The sequence below is a fragment of the Diaphorina citri genome, unplaced genomic scaffold (assembly GCF_000475195.1).
Source record: "Diaphorina citri unplaced genomic scaffold, Diaci psyllid genome assembly version 1.1 scaffold141, whole genome shotgun sequence".
In the NCBI taxonomy this organism is placed as follows: Eukaryota; Metazoa; Arthropoda; class Insecta; order Hemiptera; family Psyllidae; genus Diaphorina; species Diaphorina citri.
Genome location: NW_007377578.1, coordinates 58763 through 79410, shown reverse-complemented (window position 1 = coordinate 79410; position 20648 = coordinate 58763). Strand labels below are relative to the sequence as shown.

Genomic DNA, 20648 nt, shown 5'->3' with positions numbered 1-20648 from the left:
TTCTCTAGGAGAGTCAATCTGTCAAGTAGCAACATATTATAGTGAAGTCGTTGTTCTTTTTCCTATATTAATATGAACAGCAAACATACTAAAGGAGACTTTTTTACTCGAATTTCCTCATTTTTGGCATTTGAGGGACAAGCGGACAATCTTTTGATAAAAGTTACGTTTTTATGTCACCTCATCTATTTAGCTGGGATTTTGACCAGTTCCCTACTCTCCTAAGTTGTCCTCGCGAGGTGAGGCTGAGTATAGTATCTACTCATAACCCGATTATCCCTATTATGTACCTACAAATTGAGCGTGACAATTGCATTGGTCACGTCACATTATCACATATGTCACGTATATCACACATGAGCTTAGGGCCTTGGTCACTTCTCAGGCCTAGAGAATAAGAATTGTTTTTTTTTTTTTCTTTTTCTCAAGAGGTTTGATGGAGGACTGCCTACTGTGACTGCCATTTCGAGAACGAACGAAGCCAGCCATTTCGAGAACGAACCTTATCTGTTTAGGATAAAATCCGCCCCGGGCAGGAATCGAACCCGCTTACAAGACAGACGTGCTACCATCCAAGCTAACTAGGCTGGCATTTCATCCTATATGGTACGGATGCTATTAGCTATTTACATACATATTACCTATCCCTATTTTCGTCTCAAAGCTCGTGGAATTGATAATTTTTGGATTAAAAATAAATCCACAATAATCCTATCCTCTCATTTTTCAGGTAGAATGAAAAAGGGAGAGAATCAGAAGGGCGGAGATCGCAACAAAGGTAAATTCTAATTTCGTTACAGAATAAAATTGACAGAAATATCCCAGAACGTCCTGTAGTGTTATTTTAGTTCTTTTTACTCTGACTATTCCCAAAATCCCAAGCTCCATTGTCTGAATTAGTGAATCAGGTGATGATGTAAATATTTTGGTCTAGATTTTTAGAATCGCAAATTCCTTCATTGATGAGCTGTTTTTATCTACTTTAAATTGAACATAACTTGATTATACCCTATTTCATATTCTGTATATCTTTTTCACACTTCTTTGATAACTACACTAACTACCATTATGTAGTTTTAGAACAACACCGGGAAATGTGAAACGGCCGGGAGAAGCTAATAACAGGGGATTGCCCAAATTCTCACCCATATTAATAGTGAATATCAACTACACGCAACCTTACTGATTGCTCAACTTCAGTGATTTATTGGAAACTGATACATTCAACATGCCTCTTCCACTGGCATCTTTTGGTACCTTCAAAGTGCTATCGCCGCTCCGCTGCCCCTGGAGCTCGCTTGAGAATTTGAAATCAGCGATTTTCCCATTACTATGGTTAACCATTTCCCTTATGGTTTCTTTTTCTTCCAGTTTTGCAGGAGGGAGGATCACATAGGTCGCTAATAGTTGATGATATCTACCGAAGTCGAGATGAACCCGAAGGTAAGTACTTCTATGTTATATCTTTTTCCACACGGATCATCTTAAATCCAAATTACCTAAAAAATGGCTTGGTCAGAAGCTAGGTAATATTTCAATGAAAGACTATAAAATTTTCAAATTTCACCGACTCTTATTATTGTAGTTTACCTAATAAATTATAAAGACTAGATTAAATATTATGTACAATAAGATAATTTACATAATAACATATGGGACAATGGACTAGACGTGGTAATACGGCCATGACTCAGACACTGGACAATAAACAAACATGGCATAACAAAGTGGGACCAAACAATAGTCCGGAAATATGGACGGCTTTCTCTCGCTCACTTCATCGAATTTTACACGCTGCAAAATTCGCAGATAAAGCGTAACAATTCATTCCTATCCTACGTGAAAGTCATTCTCTATCAAAGTTAGAATCTCGTCATGGTACTGGGTGTATCAAACCTCGTCGTCTCGCACCGGGACGTTGTCTCGTAACGAGATGTTTCATATAAATCATCCATCTGAGGAGGCGAATTGGCTCGGTTCTCTATCAAAGTTAGAATCTCGTCATGGTACTGGGTGTATCAAACCTCGTCGTCTCGCACCGGGACGTTGTCTCGTAACGAGATGTCTCATATAAATCATCCATCTGAGGAGGCGAATTGGCTCGACTTTTCAGACTGGGTGACCTCACACGACATTTGAAGCTGGGAGATTGTCTGTGACTCCGGCTCGGGGACTTGAGGTTGTGAAGACCCAACGAAGAATTGAGTCGCCCTGTAATATCCTCGTTATACAGGGACGTTGGATCATCATCATCTCGGTTCCTATTGGACACGTAGTACCTATCCTGTCCTGCCTGGTCTCCTGCGTTGTGATTGCTCTGGTAGATTGTGTTGGGTCTTAGTTTGGTTTCGTTCCTCGAGACATAATAAGGGTTAATCTCTCCCAGGTGTTTGTTTTCACCATCATTGACAATATCATAGAGTGCCTGTGTAGATCTGTAGTGGATGTTGTGTATATTACTCCCAGACATGTATTGGCTGGAAAGAGCAGGCAGGATGGAAGTGATGTTATCCTTGATTATACTACTAACATCGGACTGAAAAGTGTACTCTCGCAGTCTAAAGACCTTAATGAGATTGTTTTTTCTCCTCAGATTGCAAAAAGGACGAGAAGCTCCTGCTCATGCAAAATGTTGTGCGAATTTTCCGAACCGAGTTCTACAAAGTTCAACCGAAAACAGAATTGGGTAAGTTCGCTTCGTACACAAAAGCCCACTCAGAGGCTTAGGTGTAATAATAATAGTGCTTATTTATACTGCTCGAATAGGACTGAAAAGGCCCTTTACTCCAGCAGTAGGCTAGTACTATTATTGTGGTCAAATCCTCAAATTATATTGAGGATAAAATTTCATGCCTCGGTCGGGATTGAACCCACACCCTCCTGTTTACCAGGCGAGCGTCTTGACCACTACAACACCGAGGCAGGTGGTGTAATGCTAATGCGGTTCTAAGGAACAATAAAATAAGAAGCCGGATTTTTAACTCGTTTCCTTTCAGATCCGGACTCAAGTCCGGAGGAGAAGGCGGTCGAGTGGAAGTTCCGTCAGCTGGATCTCGACTCATCCGGAAATTTAACGCAGCCGGAATACGACCAAGTCAAAAAGCTTATCCGGAAAGTGGTCAAACCTAAGAAGTGTTCGCGTATCTTTATTCAACTCTGTGATACCGACAAGGATGAAAGTTTGACCAAAACCGAGTGGACCCAGTGCATGGCGCTGCCAAAAAATAGTAAGTAAAAATAAGGGTAGGTATGTATAATCGTAGATCCATCTAGATAGGTAATAGGCCAATAGGTAATGTCCGATTATTTTTTACGTACCTATCCATAATTTTCTGATCTCCATTAGGTATCAATTTTGGCATTTGAGGGACAAGCGGACAATCTTTTGATAAAAGTTACGTTTTTATGTCACCTCATCTATTTAGCTGGGATTTTGACCAGATCCCTACTCTCCTAAGTTGTCCTCGCGAGGTGAGGCTGAGTAGTATCTACTCATAACCCGATTATCCCTATTATGTACCTACAAATTACTTATGCATGATTTTCTTATTGTTTTTCACAGACAGATTGCAAGACTCGTCTGGCCAAATGCGACAGCAACATGTCCGCTCGAAACAAACCGGTTTGTGGCACAGACAACCAAACTTACCCCAGTCGATGTGCCCTTCTCAGGGTACAATGCCATCAGGACGAAATGATTGGGGTCAAACATCGTGGCAGATGTAGAGGTAAGGTGATAAGCGGGAGCGATGGACCTAAGTTCTTATAGGGACGAATTCATCTAGGGGTGACTTCAAACCAATTGAAAGGGACTTTTCAAAGTGTTCTGTTTGAATTTAAATGCTTGTCACAGTCACAAATAATGTCCTTTTGCCTCGCACCATACACAAAACTACCACTTTGAGGCTTAGGTCCAGGGGCAAACGTTAAGCTCATACGAATGTTTCGCACTCGTACCTATGTACATCTCCGTAAATTTTCAAAGAACTTAGTTCGTCTGAGGCAGAACACCAAGGCGCTCTCAGCAGAAATCTATTAGGATAACGATAACTATCGCTCATTTTCCACAGGCTGAAAGATTGCTCGTTTAGAGCAGTAGTCAGGCTGTCTGACTAGAATCGGGGTTTAAAAATTAATTCAGTTGTTCTTTGCCTATGGACAATGGTCACAATGAGAACAATAAAAAATATCTTCTCTCAATTACCGACAAGGATGAAAGTTTGACCAAAACCGAGTGGACCCAGTGCATGGCGCTGCCAAAAAATAGTAAGTAAAAATAAGGGTAGGTAATTAGGTATGTATAATCGTAGATCCATCTAGATAGGTAATAGGCCAATAGGTATTGTCCGATTATTTTTTACGTACCTACCTATCCATAATTTTCTGATCTCCATTAGGTATCAGTATGTACCTACCATTAAGCCATAATAAGTTCTAATACATCTAGATAATTATAATTATGTTCAGGTATGTAGTCACACAGACAAGAGACTTGAGTCATTCTCGTTACTCATTTACAGGAAGAAGTAACCAAGTCCCAAGTATGTGTATGCAATTATAAGAAGCATGACGTATTTAGCCATTTTAGCATATTTGCATCTCAATTACAACATAATAATGGGAGCCATAATATACTGGCATCACTTGAGCAAAAATCAATATACAGGGAAACGTGGAAACCCTGAAGCATCTCGGGGCAGAAGACTGGGAAGTGAGAGGGCGCGAGTTCGACTACTACTCATACCAATAACCAGAGTATTGATTAGGTCATTCAATTTCCTCGTTTCATTCCGTGCAAGAGTTTCATTTTCTGATTGGAGTTCTGAGGTCACATTATCTGCTCCTCCAATGAAGTTATTTTCTTCAGCGGTCTCATTTTGAATATGAGTTTCATTTCCTCTGGTTAGTGTGGGATCATCGGTCAAAATATCTTCATTATTTTCCGCTCATTCAATTTCCTCGTTTCATTCCGTGCAAGAGTTTCATTTTCTGATTGGAGTTCTGAGGTCACATTATCTGCTCCTCCAATGAAGTCATTTTCTTCAGCAGTCTCATTTTGAATATGAGTTTCATTTCCTCTGGTTAGTGTGGGATCATCGGTCAAAATATCTTCATTATTTTCCGTATTGATTAGGCTTAACTCCATACACAAAAAGCCCAATCTGAGGCTTAGGTGTAGGGCTAGACAGCCCTAAAGGATGAAATAAGCTTCTACGAATCTATTGAATTGATTAGGCTTAACTCCATACACAAAAAGCCCAATCTGAGGCTTAGGTGTAGGGCTAGACAGCCCTAAAGGATGAAATAAGCTTCTGCGAATCTATGAACCAGAGTATTGGGCGTCAAACAAAATACCAGAGGAAATAGGCTGACTCAATTGACCGATTAGATATGTTTACATTGGCAAAGACCTTAGATGTTAGTTCCCTTAACAACGTTCAATACGATGAGGTACCTGTAGTATCCATAGGAGTGGTATTTGCCTTATTATAAAACAGCCAATTTGATAAGGACTTGTGAATGGACTTTTTCTATTGTAGATACTTAGGTAAGGGTGCAATAGTCCTATATACTGGACTTCGCACATGGGAATTTTGTCAGAAAAGATCCCCATTTCAATGTAATGTAGATAAGTGGGTGGTAGACAATGCCTTAGAAATGAGCCTGGCCCATGGAGGCGCTGGCAGCATCTCTTCCCAGTCTGACCAGTCCGTTTTTCCGACCCTATATCAGCTTGACGTTCGACCTGTAACCTTCTAACCCATATTATTACATGATCGATGAAACAAAAAAGAAGAACAGAGAGATGAAAGTGTTCATAATATTGCCTTACTTGGTAATAAAGTGTAGAAACATTGTATGTGAGAAGATAAACACCAGTGGCGTAGCGTCCATGTAGGGCGTGTATGGCGGCCATACACTCAAAATTTACTCAAATACCCTTAAATATTGACTTTAAATATTTATGAAGAAGCATCTACATGACTTATGTAGTAATGTGCATGGTGATGGAAATTAGTGCCCTACACGCCTTACACTTGACTTTAGACCACGCTACGCCACTGATAAACACAATTTAATATACATAGGTACAATGTACACTGTACATACATAGAATACCTACTCGTATTATGAGAACGAGGAAAATATAAGTAGAACTTTTTGGCTTATCCCCGATCTCAGTAATGTCATCTGTGTGATGAGATATTCACATACCTAGGACTGATTTGCTCAGACAATAATCGTCAATAAATTCTTAGCCGGTGAAAACAAAGGGAATCGCTTGTTCAGCAAAAACGCACTTTTTCAACTGCGTAATCTCATCATAAATGCACGGAATACCTATTAGGAATATTTATTTCCTGTAGAAACCTGCCCTAAAGGATGAAATAAGCTTCTACGAATCTATTGAGGGCGTCAAACAAAATACCAGAGGAAATAGGCTGACTCAATTGACCGATTAGATATGTTTACATTGGCAAAGACCTTAGATGTTAGTTCCCTTAACAACGTTCAATACGATGAGGTACCTGTAGTATCCATAGGAGTGGTATTTGCCTTATTATAAAACAGCCAATTTGATAAGGACTTGTGAATGGACTTTTTCTATTGTAGATACTTAGGTAAGGGTGCAATAGTCCTATATACTGGACTTCGCACATGGGAATTTTGTCAGAAAAGATCCCCATTTCAATGTAATGTAGATAAGTGGGTGGTAGACAATGCCTTAGAAATGAGCCTGGCCCATGGAGGCGCTGGCAGCATCTCTTCCCAGTCTGACCAGTCCGTTTTTCCGACCCTATATCAGCTTGACGTTCGACCTGTAACCTTCTAACCCATATTATTACATGGCCATATGGTGTGGCGCCCCAGAGGCCACTTGTAAACAAAACTTCTTATTGTAAGCCGCTATTTGTAAACATAATAGCAGACGCGATGTGATGACGGACAAATTCACAGACAGTGTTCTGAGCGCGAATAATGCACGATTGACTCATGAGTGAAGTGCATATTGAGATTCCTGAGTGATATGCTGATAGCTGATATGATACTTAGCAGTAATGCTGATATGATACTTAGCAGAGTTAGCAGTAATAGACCCGTGACCTTCCACATAGTTCATCTGACTCACAAAAGATCTAATCAGCCCACAGTGACATAGAGTTTAAATTGCCCATGGCGCTACTATTAACCGATTCAATTGGTAGTGTGTGAGTTATTTTTTGACAATAAACCATTCAAATGCAAGACAAAGATAGAATGAAAAGTCAGAAAAGATAGAATAGTTGTTCCGAGACCCAAAGGCTCGGCATTTGAAGTTTTCATAAGCCCGATCGGGAAAGAACTATGCAAACGGAAAGACTCATAAAGCATACAAAATTTGCTCCATTGAACGTAAAAACCATGGGATCTGACATATCAATATATCACCGATATAGGTATCGATTACTAAACTTGCCATCGAAAAATACACACGAAAAATTCACATTACTTGTAGGTACCATAATACAAATAATCAGGAATGTCAAGACATCTTACATAATCACATAACTACCCCGGTCGAGAATTATAATTATTTAATTATGCAATGTGCCACAATATCAACATCGAAGATTAACAAAAAACCCATGTCCATAACGTCACAAGCTACCATCCAACAATAAATCAGAATTTAATTACCTACATACGTATATCTAAAGTTCTAAAGGCATTGATAGGCCTTTCATCAAGTTATGTTTCTACTTGGATTTCAGAGCGCTTGAGGAACGGCCCAAGAAAGAAGGAGAGAATCGATCCTGTGATAGAAGTTCTGGAGGACCTGGATAGCACATAGAATCTGTTTCCTATTGAATCAAACTGTTCAGTGCTTTATCGATTGAAAAATTGAAAATGACTTACCTTTCATTGAGAACAACTATCCAAGTATTGTTCACATAAGTGTACTTGCCAAGAGATTCTAACCGTACCTCGTTTGACTCTACGCTTCTAGTAGCTCTTGATATTTTTTCGTTATGTTCGTGTTCCGTTTCCGCCTTTTCCCTGGAATTATTCATTGAGAACAACTATCCAAGTATTGTTCACATAAGTGTACTTGCCAAGAGATTCTAACCGTACCTCGTTTGACTCTACGCTTCTACTAGATCTTGATATTTTTTCGTTTTGTTCGTGTTCCGTTTCCGCCTCTTCCCTGGAATTGCCGCTTGTGTTTTGTCCCATTGAAAGAAGTCGTTCTTGAAGATGTTTAAGACGGTTTTCTAAAACAATATTCTTTACAACATTTGCATTAATTTTCGGACTGTCGCTGTTAACTTCTTTAGACTGATTCTTATGACCCTCTGTTGAATTATCTTTAACCACGGAATTATTAGGTTCCTCCATGTCTGTCAGATGAGTTCCCTCATTCACTTTGTATCGATGAATGAGCTGTTTCAGAGGATCATTCAATTCCTCTGTTGAATTATCTTTAACCACGGAATTATTAGGTTCCTCCATGTCTGTCAGATGAGTTCCCTCATTCACTTTGTATCGATGAATTAGCTGTTTCAGAGGATCATTCAATTTCCTCGTTTCATTCCGTGCAAGCGTTTCATTTTCTGATTGGAGTTCTGAGGTCACATTATTGACTTAACTTACTACCGATATGTCGGTAAGTTACGTACGTATATAACTTATGCCCATGTATATTATTCTCAAGGGGCAGGATACGAGTATCAGTATGTAGAATATTTCTCGTTAGGAATATATTTTCTGCAAAATTATACCTAATATTTACCTAGATAGAACATTTTATGTTAGATTTATCACCTTTAGGAGTACTTATCTTGTGAGAAATAAAATTGCAACGAGCTGAAATTTATCAGTTTAGATATCTATGAAAGTACCTTTACCTTATGATGTGAAAGAGGAAAAAATGTATTAAAAAATTGTGCAAAAAAAGGAAAAAAAAAGTGTTAAAATATATGCAAAACTCTGGGAATCTGGCGCCAGGCAGCACAGAAACTTGTTTGAGATAGTCAAATTGCCAATAAAATATTGGATTTTGCGAACATCTTGGTGTCAGTTCTAAGCACCAAAGGAGATGTTGCAAGCTGCAAATTACTTGTCAAATGAAATGAATGTAAATGCACACCACGGTCGTTTGGAAAAACGGCCTGGGTAAAAACTTGGAAAAAAAATTGTCCAATGAACAGTTCAAAACCTATCGGTAAATTTCCTTGATTTTTTTTTCTTTGGTGTGTGACCGCCAGTGGGGCGCCCATACCTAATACTTCCGTGCGGCATGTCAAACCCAACTGCCCTAGGAGAGGTAAGTAAAATGAATCTTTGCCGTATTACCTAAAAACTTAAAAAAAGCTCTTTCTGTCTGGGACGTTAAACAGGGAGTATACCAGCCTGAATTTCCCTTGCTAAAGAAATAGCAAAGGTTGAGTGCGAAGGGCATCCACTCGTAAAACTTGTGGTAAAAACCAAATGTCAGCCCAAAGCAATCACCCTAGCTAGGGCTGCTCATCGATGAATTTTCAACACTATGTTCGGGTTCGTTTGAGTTCGTATTTACGTATCAATTAAATGATAGGTGGTACAGATAAGATCATGCTATACCGAAACACTTTAATCAAAAGCTCGTGGTTTACCCTTCATGAATATGCACCCTCACGAGTTTTTTTGCTCGAACCCGCGATTCTCGGTCTGCAAACCGTGTACGGTCTCCCTTCGGCGAGTAACGCTCATAGTCCAACAAATAAGCACAACAATACATATATTTATATCAACAATATAAATATATGTGAAAAAAAGAGTGGAACCCGTTTGCAAGGTCTTGTAGCCCGCGGGTCAACACCTGGTCCCCAACACCCTATTGATGAAAAGAATAAGAAGCTCTTTATCTAGAGTTAGTCATCTATTGAGCAAGCCTGGGAGATTTTCTAGTTTCAAGAATTCCTAGCTCCCTACTTCACAACAAGAGCTAGAGCTAGAGACTCAGTCACAAATCTGCTGATAGCGTAATGTGTCGTCAGGAAAAGTGGAAACCGCCACTTTGAAATTGTTGATGTTTTATTACATCTAAACATCAACAATTCCAAGTCCTTTTGTTCGCCCATTTTTGTTCCGTGAGGACTGGGGCGCGTGAGATTGAATGATGAAACAAAAAAGAAGAAGAAGAACAAAGAGATGAAAGTGTTCATAATATTGCCTTACTTGGTAATAAAGTGTAGAAACATTGTATGTGAGAAGATAAACACAATTTAATATACATAGGTATAATGTACACTGTACATACATAGAATACCTACTCGTATTATGAGAATGAGGAAAATATAAGTAGAACTTTTAGGCTTAAATGGAGCTCTTATCCCCGATCTCAGTAATGTCATCTGTGTGATGAGATATTCACATAGGACTGATTTGCTCAGACAATAATCGTCAATAAATTCTTAGCAGGTGAAAACAAAGGGAATCGCTTGTTCAGCAAAAACGCACTTTTTCATCTGCGTAATCTCATCATAAATGCACGGAATAATAGGAATATTTATTTCCTGTAGAAACCTGCCTCGTTGGTGTAGTGGTCAAGGCGCTCGCCTGGTAAAGAGAAGGGTTCAATCCCAGCCGAGGTTTGGAATTTTATCCTCAGTATAATTTGAGAATTTGACCACAATAATAGTAGTAGCCTACTGCTGGAGTAAAAAGACTTTTCAGTCCTATGCGAGCAGTATAAATAAGCACTATTATTATTACTTTCCTTCCTATAGGATTAGGAAAGATTAAATACAGTCTGATTACCTGGTGAAATTATTGAATGGTCCCCGAGTCAGGACTCTTTAGGTGGGGACCATAATCTGTGAGGTTTATATAATAAATCATTACAGATCTGCTCGTAGGTCGGTGTTGACCCATCTTCGAATCCCAACAAACTCTCAACATTCTTCCACCTCCTTCTACTGCCCCTAATGCACATGCTTGCTGCTCTATTTATGGCAACTGATAATTTTGCTCTTCTATCTAACTGTCTCGGAAATAGGCTGACTCAATTGACCGATTAGATATGTTTACATTGGCAAAGACCTTAGATGTTAGTTCCCTTAACAACGTTCAATACGAGGAGGTACCTGTAGTAACCATAGGAGTGGTATTTGCCTTATTATAAAACAGCCGATTTGATAAGGACTTGTGAATGGACTTTTTCTACTGTAGATACTTAGGTAAGGGTGCAATAGTCCTATATACTGGACTTCGCACATGGGAATTTTGTCAGAAAAGATCCGCATTTCAATGTAATGTAGATAAGTGGGTGGTAGACAATGCCTTAGAAATGAGCTTGCCCCAATTGAGGCACAGGCACCATCTCTTCCCAGTCTGACCAGTCCCTTTTGTCCGACCCTATATCAGCTTGACGTTCGACCTGTAACCTTCTAACCCTGGTGTGTGACCGCCAGTGGGGCGCCCATACCTAATACTTCCGTGCGGCATGTCAAACCCAACTGCCCTAGGAGAGGTAAGTAAAATGGAATCTTTGCCGTATTACCTAAAAACTTAAAAAAAGCTCTTTCTGTTTGGCTGGGGAACGTTAAACAGGGGGTATACCAGCCTGAATTTCCCTTGCTAAAGAAATAGCAAAGGTTGAGTGCGAGGGGCATCCACTCGTAAAATTTGTGGTAAAAACCAAATGTCCAAAGCAATCACCCTAGCTAGGGCTGCCTGAGCGGCTGACGAAAAACGCCGACCCCATCTGTACACGGGAAAAGAATAAGAAGCTCTTTATCTAGAGTTAGTCATCTATTGAGCAAGCCTGGGAGATTTTCTAGTTTCAAGAATTCCTAGCTCCCTACTTCACAACAAGAGCTAGAGTTAGAGACTCAGTCACAAATCTGCTGATAGCGTAATAATGTGCTGACAGTTCACTCTGGGAAAACCGTAACGCAGAGATATTCTGACCTGTTCCTAGAAATATCGACATGTGAACAATTTCTAATGAAAGATTTATACTGTGAACACCCAAGAATAAAATGATGTGAGAGTATATCGATGCTATTATGTCATGAACATAGGCAGTGGCGGATGGCGAAATGAAATGGTGAAAAATATTAGAATATAGTCAGACCCACCTCTGTGGCCGAATGGTCAAGAGCACTGACTCACAACTCGGAGGTTCTGGGTTTGAATCCCGGTCAGGGCGGAAATTTTCTAACCAGACTTTTCCGTTCTTGGATAGGCATGGATGTAAAAGAATGTGCCTTGAAATAATGCGAAAGCAGTACCGAGGTACAATCTTATAAAAATAATAAAAAGAATAATATAGAGTCAAATAAAATCAGCCTAGTTAGCTAACTTGGAGGGTAGCGCGTCTATCTTTTAAGCGCTAAGTTGCGGGTTTGATTCTCGCTCGGAGCGACTTTATCCCAAACGGATGAGATAAGCGCTAGATCTAGGCCGCGATTTCAATTCCCGCCTGCTGCGGATTTTATCCTAAACGGATAATGTTCGTTCTCGGAACGGCTGGCTCTCCTATTCTGTCTTCTTTCTCTCTTCAATTTCGGGACTATAAGACCTTAGCAGTTACACTGTCCTCAAGTCACGTGAGCTCATATATTTAACCGTAGGGTGGTAGGACTGGTCATGCTTCAGCTTCGGGTCTGAAGGTGTTTGGTATTTGAGTTTCTACTTGGATTTCAGAGCGCCTGAGGAACGGCCCAAGAAAGAAGGAGAGAATCGATCCTGTGATAGAAGTTCTGGAAGACCTGGACAGCACCGATGATGAAGATGATAACATTCCCATGGAAGGTTGGTTTCAAATTCTCCATGTTTACCTATTTCATATTCTGTATATCTTTTTCACACTTCTTTGATAACTACACTAACTACCATTATGTAGTTTTAGAACAACACCGGGAAATATGTAACGGCCGGGAGAAGCTAATAACAGGGGATTGCCCAAATTCTCACCCATATGACCTACATACGTATATCTAAAGTTCTAAAGGCATTGATGGGCCTTTCATCAAGTTATGTTTCTACTTGGATTTCAGAGCGCCTGAGGAACGGCCCAAGAAAGAAGGAGAGAATCGATCCTGTGATAGAAGTTCTGGAGGACCTGGACAGCACCGATGATGAAGATGATAACATTCCCATGGAAGGTTGGTTTCAAATTCTCTAACTCTAGCTATTCCATATTTCATATTCTGTATCTCTATCTGAATAGGCAACCTCACTGATTGCTTAACTTCAGTGATTCATTGGGAATTGGTGCGTTCAACGTGCCACTTCCACTGGCATCTTTTGGTACCTTCAAAGTGCTATCGCCGCTCCGCTGCCCCTGGAGCTCACTTGAGAATTTGAAATCGGCGATTTTCCTATTACTATGGGTAACCATTTCCCTTATGGTTTTTTTTTCTTCCAGTTTTGCAAGAGGGAGGATCACATAGGTCGCTAATAGTTGATGATATCTACCGAAGTCGTGATGAACCCGAAGGTAAGTACTCTATGTTATATCTTTTTCCACACGGATCACCCATCTTAAATCTAAATTACCTAAAAAATGGCTTGGTCGAGTATGGCTTACCTAAAGAATACGTATGGCTGCACTCCATATCAAACAGGGCATTCACAATTGCTTTCTCTGCCTTGGTCCCTGTTGAGCAGGCATCGTAAATATGGAGCCCAATAGACACGCCCCCTGATACAGTGTTGCCTAGTCGATTGACTCGTTGCACCGTTTGAATGACGTTCTGGAGGGTGTCGAACTCCGGTCCGTTGTCTACAGAGCAGTTGTCACCCGCGTGAAGGTTGAAGATGCCTGGGGAAAGACAAGAGAGTGATTAATGTGAGAGTTAGAATAGGGCTGTAGGAAATAGTCATATGGGCAGTAATAGTCACTCACTGCCGAAAATAAGTTTACTACAGATTTCAACTAACCAATTATTTTTGCTTAATGTTAAAATATATTTTGGATAATGACAATACATAGGATGTTTACTATAAACCTAACCAATAAAACTCTTTATTCATTGAGACTGGATAGTTTAGGTGCTACCTTTTCTAGATCTTTGTAAGGCCTTTGATACAAAGACTGATTCATTTAATACAGTACTTACCCATGAAGCCCACATCTCCAGGGATGGTGTAGACAGCATTAGGCGCATTGCATTCTTGATCTAAACATTGACTCCAGTTGACCAGAATCGAACCGAGGACCAGGCCTGACAGCAGGGATGAGGGATACATTAGGGCGGACCGATTGGACCGCAGGTCTGGAAAGATATAAAAATAAAAATGATTTTAATATTTCATCTAAGATGTAAGATTTCATACATATAAGATATTAATATAAGAAAATAATTTGAATAGTATTTTAAATTTTAAAATTGCATTTAAAAGAAAGAAAGAAAAAAAACGATCGAATGCGTAGAAATAATCATCACCTAAATACCTAAAACCAATTTATCCACACAGTTATAATTAGGTATAGTAAGTGTTCTACCCATACCTAGGTATATTTTATCTTCAAAAATCAGTACTTTACCTTTATCAAATATCCGGTTCCTAATCCAATCACCAAATTTCCGGCCCCTTAATAGGAAGCAGTCAGGGAACTCTCTTGCACAACATGAGTACCTAACAACCCCAACTGGAAATACGTTCCGACGAAAGTCCTTCGACAGCACAACCTCAACTTCTTTTGTTTAATCAATAACCTCTTGGGGAGGGAAAGCTCCTACACCGCGACCTTTTCCACAATCCTGAGAAGTAAACAACTTTGTCCGGGACACACACACACGTTTCTGACTGTTGCTAGTAAGGCACTGATGGCGTGACTGTTATTTCATGACTATTACGCTTATCGAGGGGGTTGGCATTTATTACATTTAGGTACCCCTCGTGATGAGGGCGAGGAGGGTGGTTAATACCCAGGGGCAGATTATGAGGGGCAAAGTAGATCCTATTTCCAGACCAGGGTCTCACCATTCCAAAACATCTGTTCTACAATTTCTACATGCATAATTATGTAGGTAGTTTGCTCACTCCAATAAATCCATATCTTGCTAATAAAATTTACTACATAAATCTTCCTAATAAAATTATGTATGCTAACAATTCCAATAAAGTTCCCTTCCTACACCCTCTCTTTTTATTATGTCTCTAGATTATTTTTCGACAAAATCACGTACTTCGGTAAGTGCCCAAATCCTGCATCTTGAAATAGGCCTGAACGAGGGTATCTACATCTACATCCTCTAGATAATTTTTCGACAAAATCACGTACTTCGGTAAGTGCCCAAATCCTGCATCTTGAAATAGGCCTGAACGAGGGTATCTACATTCCTAATCTCTCATTAGATTACATTATTCACCTTCTTATTCGTGCTATTTCTATGCACCTAACGGATTAGTGCCTATTTAACAAGTAGGTAAACCTACCTAACCTATGTATTAGATAACAATCATACTAAACGGTAGCTAACTCTAATAGCCCTTCCTAATCTCTCATTAGATTACATTATTCACCTTCTTATTCGTGCTATTTCTATGCACCTAACGGATTAGTGCCTATTTAACAAGTATTCCTACACAACCTACCTACCTATGTAGATAACGATCATACTAAACGGAAGCTAATAGCCAATCTTACCACTGAGAGTTAACACAGTAAACTTTGGAAACGGAATACCATCTCAAGTATTAATTAATACTAAAATAAGAAGAAAATAGGTCTTCACTTGACAGTTAACACAGTGTCAAGGGTTTTCTTTGATGTCGTCCATTTTGACTTACACAGACCGATATTTCTTAAACTCTAAATTAATGGAAAACTCTCTGTGCTGTGATAAGATCGGGCATCAACAGCCTATTGATCTCGGGAAGTTACTTTACAGCTAACTGTTAACTCACATGAAGGGATAAACGCTTCGATGTGTAAAACACTTCGTCAGAAGACATGAGATATACCATATACCTGATCCACTCGACCCTCCCCCCCCCCAAAAAAAGACTTGGTTTGTCCCTTAGCATCGTCCCTGATATTAGAGGGTACCCTGACCCCCTTATGTCAATATATCATACATCGTCCCCTCTCCCTATAGGCTATAGGGCTCCTAGGGCTTGAACTAAGTGGTACGCTTCAATGAAAACGCTTCCGCATCTGTTAGGATCTGGTATTTCCAGCGGGTCTCAACCTAGGGACTCTGATGAGGGGTGTGGGTGTCCCTTGACCTTGGATTGCACCTTGAGGGAATAAATTTCAAATATTTTTTTTTTTTTTTTTGAGAAGCACAAAGTAAGTTCCAAGTTTTAATCCGAATATCGTCTGTAGTAGGTGGAGGTATCGAGCATGCCGGGAGGCAAGCGAACGTCAAGAGTTCGAATCATTTTTCAACACGAAGTGTTTTTTTAGGGGGAAGTCTCTCTTCAGTGATAACTTTCGAACAATTTCTCCGACTTTGTTGAAAGTTGCAAAAAGTGTTCAAACACAAAGTAGGGTCTTCTTCGGGTACCTACTGATTGAAATTTCAAAAGGGTATTCTTTGGGTACCTACTGATTGAAATTTCAAAAGGGTATTCTTTGGGTACCTACTGATTGAAATTTTCGCTTGATGACTTTGATCAACTTTGATGTTTCAACCTTGTGACCGGGGTCCCCATTGGTAGCAACTGAGCAACACCACAGTTGGCTAGGTTAGGAAACGCTTAGTACTTAGTGAATACCTATCTGGTATCCTTCCTGCTCGTAAGATGTGCGCTATTTGTTTTGTTCCGGGGTGCAAACCCAAGACGGAAGCCCATCCCCGGGACCTCTGTTAAGGACAGCAACCCTAAGTGTGACGTCACTCATGTACCTGTAAGACCCATGAAAGGTAAGTTGGTAATATTAACATTAATACCATGATGATGAGAGATCAACAGGGAGGTGGGGAGAGAGAGAATTGAACCAAAAACCTCTGACTTGTAAGCCTAGCATGACCGTGATAAATAATTGCCTATTTACTTAAGTCACGGAGTTTAACACGAACTCGATGATGTATGGAGGTGCTCAGTTTAAATAAACCAAAAGGTAAAATCTGAACTGTCTTTCTTTTGCTTTCTATTTTATTACAGGATGTCCAGGTCATAAGAAGAGAGAATTTCTGAAGGGTCTCATGGAATACTTTATGAACACTATGCTGTCTCAAAAGTAAGTTTATCTTTACAAATGTCACGGTCAAAACATTACTTTAAAGTTGGTAGAAGTACTTATGAAAAAGTACAAAGTTGTACTTGTACATAAACTAGTGGTGTAATAATAATATTTGTTTAATTTAATGGTTGACGCGGTGAACTGATCTGGTTTGAATCCAAGTCAAGTCAAAAAGTTCAAAGTAATACCTACATACCTTGTGTAGAGTTCAAAGTAACTTTTCTTATAACACCAGTTTAACTATAAATAATGCCCTAATAAATACCTACTCCTTTGACTTACCTTTCTTCCTCCTGTACGAATTTTAAACCCATGATCTCCTCTCCCATGATTTACAGGAACACTACTACATCTGCTACAGAGGAGGGCACATTCTCAACAGGAGATGAACAGGTGGCCACCTGGAACTTTGGAACCCTGGATCTAGATAAGAATAAGGTACGTTGAGGGCACTCTTCCCCCATTATTAAACCTTATAAAGTTAGTTCTAGTTTGGCACCTTTCCCTTATTATTAGACTTCAATTAAAGTTACAAAAACAAAGTTGGAAATTTTGATACCTGGTGTTTCCCGCCCCACTCAGGTTAGGTGAGGGGGCGGGTAGCGTGTCTCTGAATGGCCAGCAACAGCTTAGCAGAACCTTATAAAGTTAGTTCTAGTTTGGCACCTTTCCCTTATTATTAGACTTCAATTAAAGTTACAAAAACAAAGTTGGAAATTTTGATGCCTGGTGTTTCCCGCCCCACTCAGGTTAGGTGAGGAGGCGGGTTGCGTGTCTCTGAATGGCCAGCAACAGCTTAGCATTTATACAATGACGTTAAACTCCTGTCAACACAACCCAATCATGATATGTTTTCCGCAGGTGCTAGAGCAGGAAGAGTGGAAGAATTTCCGCAACCTCATATCACAACAGAAACAACTGCGGCGCTGTGGCAAGAAATTGCCGCGACACTGTGACGCCAATAACGACAAGAAGATCAGTCTGAGCGAGTGGCTGAACTGTCTCAATGTCAACACGAACCGGGCTAATCGATCGACCCCCGGTAAGGGAATGATTTTTTTTTCTTTTTTTATTTACCCCAACGTTAACACAGACGAAAGTCCATAACGTTGGGGTATATCCATTATAATACGATTCACAATATAATGTTAATATTTAAATTGTAATGTTGATTGATGTTACTGTTATGAAAAAAAAAAAACATTATTTGGAAAAAAAATAAGGTTTGATAACCTGCCAAGGTCTTATCGTCCCGAAATCGAATAGGAAGACAGGATAGGAGAAAGCCAGCCGTTCCGAAAACGATCATTATTGCCGCGACACTGTGACGCCAATAACGACAAGAAGATCAGTCTGAGCGAGTGGCTGAACTGTCTCAATGTCAACACGAACCGGGCTAACCGATCGACCCCCGGTAAGGGAATGATTATTTTTTAAGAGGTTTGATAGAGGGGACTGTAACTGCTAAGGTCTTATCGTTCCGAAATCGAAGAGAGAAGAAAGACAGGATAGGAGAAAGCCAGTCCGTTCTTATCCGTTCAGGATAAAATCCACCCAGGGCGGAAATCGAACCCGTGGCCTAGCACTTACAAGGCAGACGCGCCGCTACCAACCAAGCTAACCAGGCTGACAAGGAAAGTTTAATAGGGCTCGTCCAGTAAGGTTTAATTAAAATTCTAACATTCCTGTTCACAGAGACTTCTGCCAATCCAGCAGACCCAACAGTCCAGGGCAATGCTAGGAGGAGAGGGCCTAATCCTTTGGAAATACTCAAGGGAGATGACGACTGATGGAACCCAGACTGAAGAAATTGGACCTACTAAGTCTTTCTAGTGAGAAGAAAAATATTCAATGTGATTGATCAATGGTGAAAGAGAACAGCAGGGAGAAAGAGGAAGATCTTGTAAAAGAAAAAATGATCTTCCTTGAATGTAAAAGGAAAAGAAGATTGCACAAAAATTGAAATGAAATAGAATCGCCTTGCAAAATGTCTGAATGCTAAATGCAGTAGGTATGGGTGTCATAAACATGTTACTGCCGTACAATTACCTATAGTATGCAATACGCATTATTAGTTTTAGGAGTTTTGACATCTCCACTAATAAATACAGAAATGTTACTGCCGTGCAACTAATATGATAGATATGCAATTCGCATTATTTCTTATGGGAGTTCTGACATCTCCACTAAAAGATACAGAAATGTTACTGCCGTACAACTAATATGGTAGTTATGCAACACGCAATATTAGATGGTTTGGTATTGGTAGTTTTGGCATCTCCACTATTTTTTAAAGAGTTTGGGAGGTTTGACATCTCCACTGATCCCTTGAGAATTTTGGAGTTTTGAAATAATTAGGTATGTTGAAAGTGTACTGAATATTGAAAATCTATTGAGCAGAGTGTCCAACTCTGCCTGAACTCCTTTGGAAATACTCAAGGGAGATGACGACTGATGGAACCCAGACTGAAGAAATTGGACCTACTAAGTCTTTCTAGTGAGAAGAAAACATTCAATGTGATTGAGCAATGGTGAGAGAATAGCAGAAACAAAGAGGATGATCTTGTAAAAGGAAAACGAAAAAGGATCTTCCTCGAAACATCTTGTAAAAGGAAAAGAAGATCGCACAAACTTTAAAATGGAATACCTAGCCTTGCAAAATGACTGAATGCAGTAGGTATGGGTGTCATAAACATGTTACTGCCGTACAACCTATTGGTACTATTATTGCTAGTGGATGACTGGGTTGTGGTGGGCCGACTATTGACGTGGTCCGTTTGTCGGGCCTGATGACTAGCCAAGGCGAGAAGTTTTGCCTTACACTCTGACGGCGCAAAGTAGGCCGAGCCTTCGGACAGACCATTCCTGGGAGGAAAAACATTAGAAATCATGGAATTAGTAGTGAAGTACTCGTAGTCAGTGACATAAATATTTTTAAAATTATTATTTAAAGCGGTTTGATAGAGGGAACTGTAACTGCTAAAGTCTTATCGTCCCGAAATCGAAGGGAGAAGGAAGACAGGATAGGAGAAAGCCAGCCGTTCCGAGAACGAATCTTATCCGTTCAGGATAAAATCGCTTACAAGGCAGACGCGCTACCAACCAAGCAAACTAGGCTGGCCTTAGACTTTTTTTATTTTCAAGAAGAACAGATTGTACTTCGGAACGGTTTTTGCATTGCTTCAATAAATATTCCTGTACGTGTACCACGCTTATTTGCTTATGCCAGAAAGGAAAAGATTCGTCAAAAAATTAATCCGCCCCTGCCGTGATTCAAACTCAGCACCTCCGGGTTGAGAATCAGTGCTCAATTCGGTTACAGAAGTGGGTGAGAAACTTACTTTGTTTCCTTGGGCGAGGCAGGGTCGGAACTATGCGATGAACTAGAGGAGGACTTAGACCTAGGCGTGACGTCTATTCTGAATAGTGACGTCACGTAATCACGTCGTTTCTTTACGTCCGGCCCTGGTACTGAAACAGA

The 20648-nt window shown here is 40.0% G+C and overlaps 2 protein-coding genes across 3 annotated transcripts; one reads left to right on the top strand and one right to left on the bottom strand.

The window, feature by feature from the left end:
- The first annotated feature begins 707 nt into the window (after window positions 1–707).
- On the top strand, window positions 708–19456 carry LOC103504932. The gene is made up of 10 exons (XM_026820355.1): window positions 708–778; window positions 2594–2686; window positions 2997–3227; window positions 13026–13133; window positions 13397–13547; window positions 16726–16847; window positions 17089–17164; window positions 17506–17605; window positions 18029–18209; window positions 18863–19456. Exons 1-10 carry the CDS (start codon window positions 736–738, stop codon window positions 18955–18957), a joined length of 1200 nt encoding a protein of 399 aa, XP_026676156.1. The 5' UTR covers window positions 708–735; the 3' UTR covers window positions 18958–19456.
- On the bottom strand, window positions 1551–2515 carry LOC108254653. 2 transcript variants are annotated; one of them, XM_026820359.1, is made up of 2 exons: window positions 1998–2515; window positions 1551–1869 (listed from the first exon to the last, which is right to left on the bottom strand). In XM_026820359.1, exons 1-2 carry the CDS (start codon window positions 2468–2470, stop codon window positions 1863–1865), a joined length of 480 nt encoding a protein of 159 aa, XP_026676160.1. In that variant the 5' UTR covers window positions 2471–2515; the 3' UTR covers window positions 1551–1862. The 2 variants fall into 2 exon arrangements, with proteins under 2 accessions (XP_026676160.1, XP_017305393.1); XM_017449904.2 differs by having other exon boundaries at window positions 1551–1878; window positions 2007–2515.
- Window positions 19457–20648: the final 1192 nt, after the last annotated feature.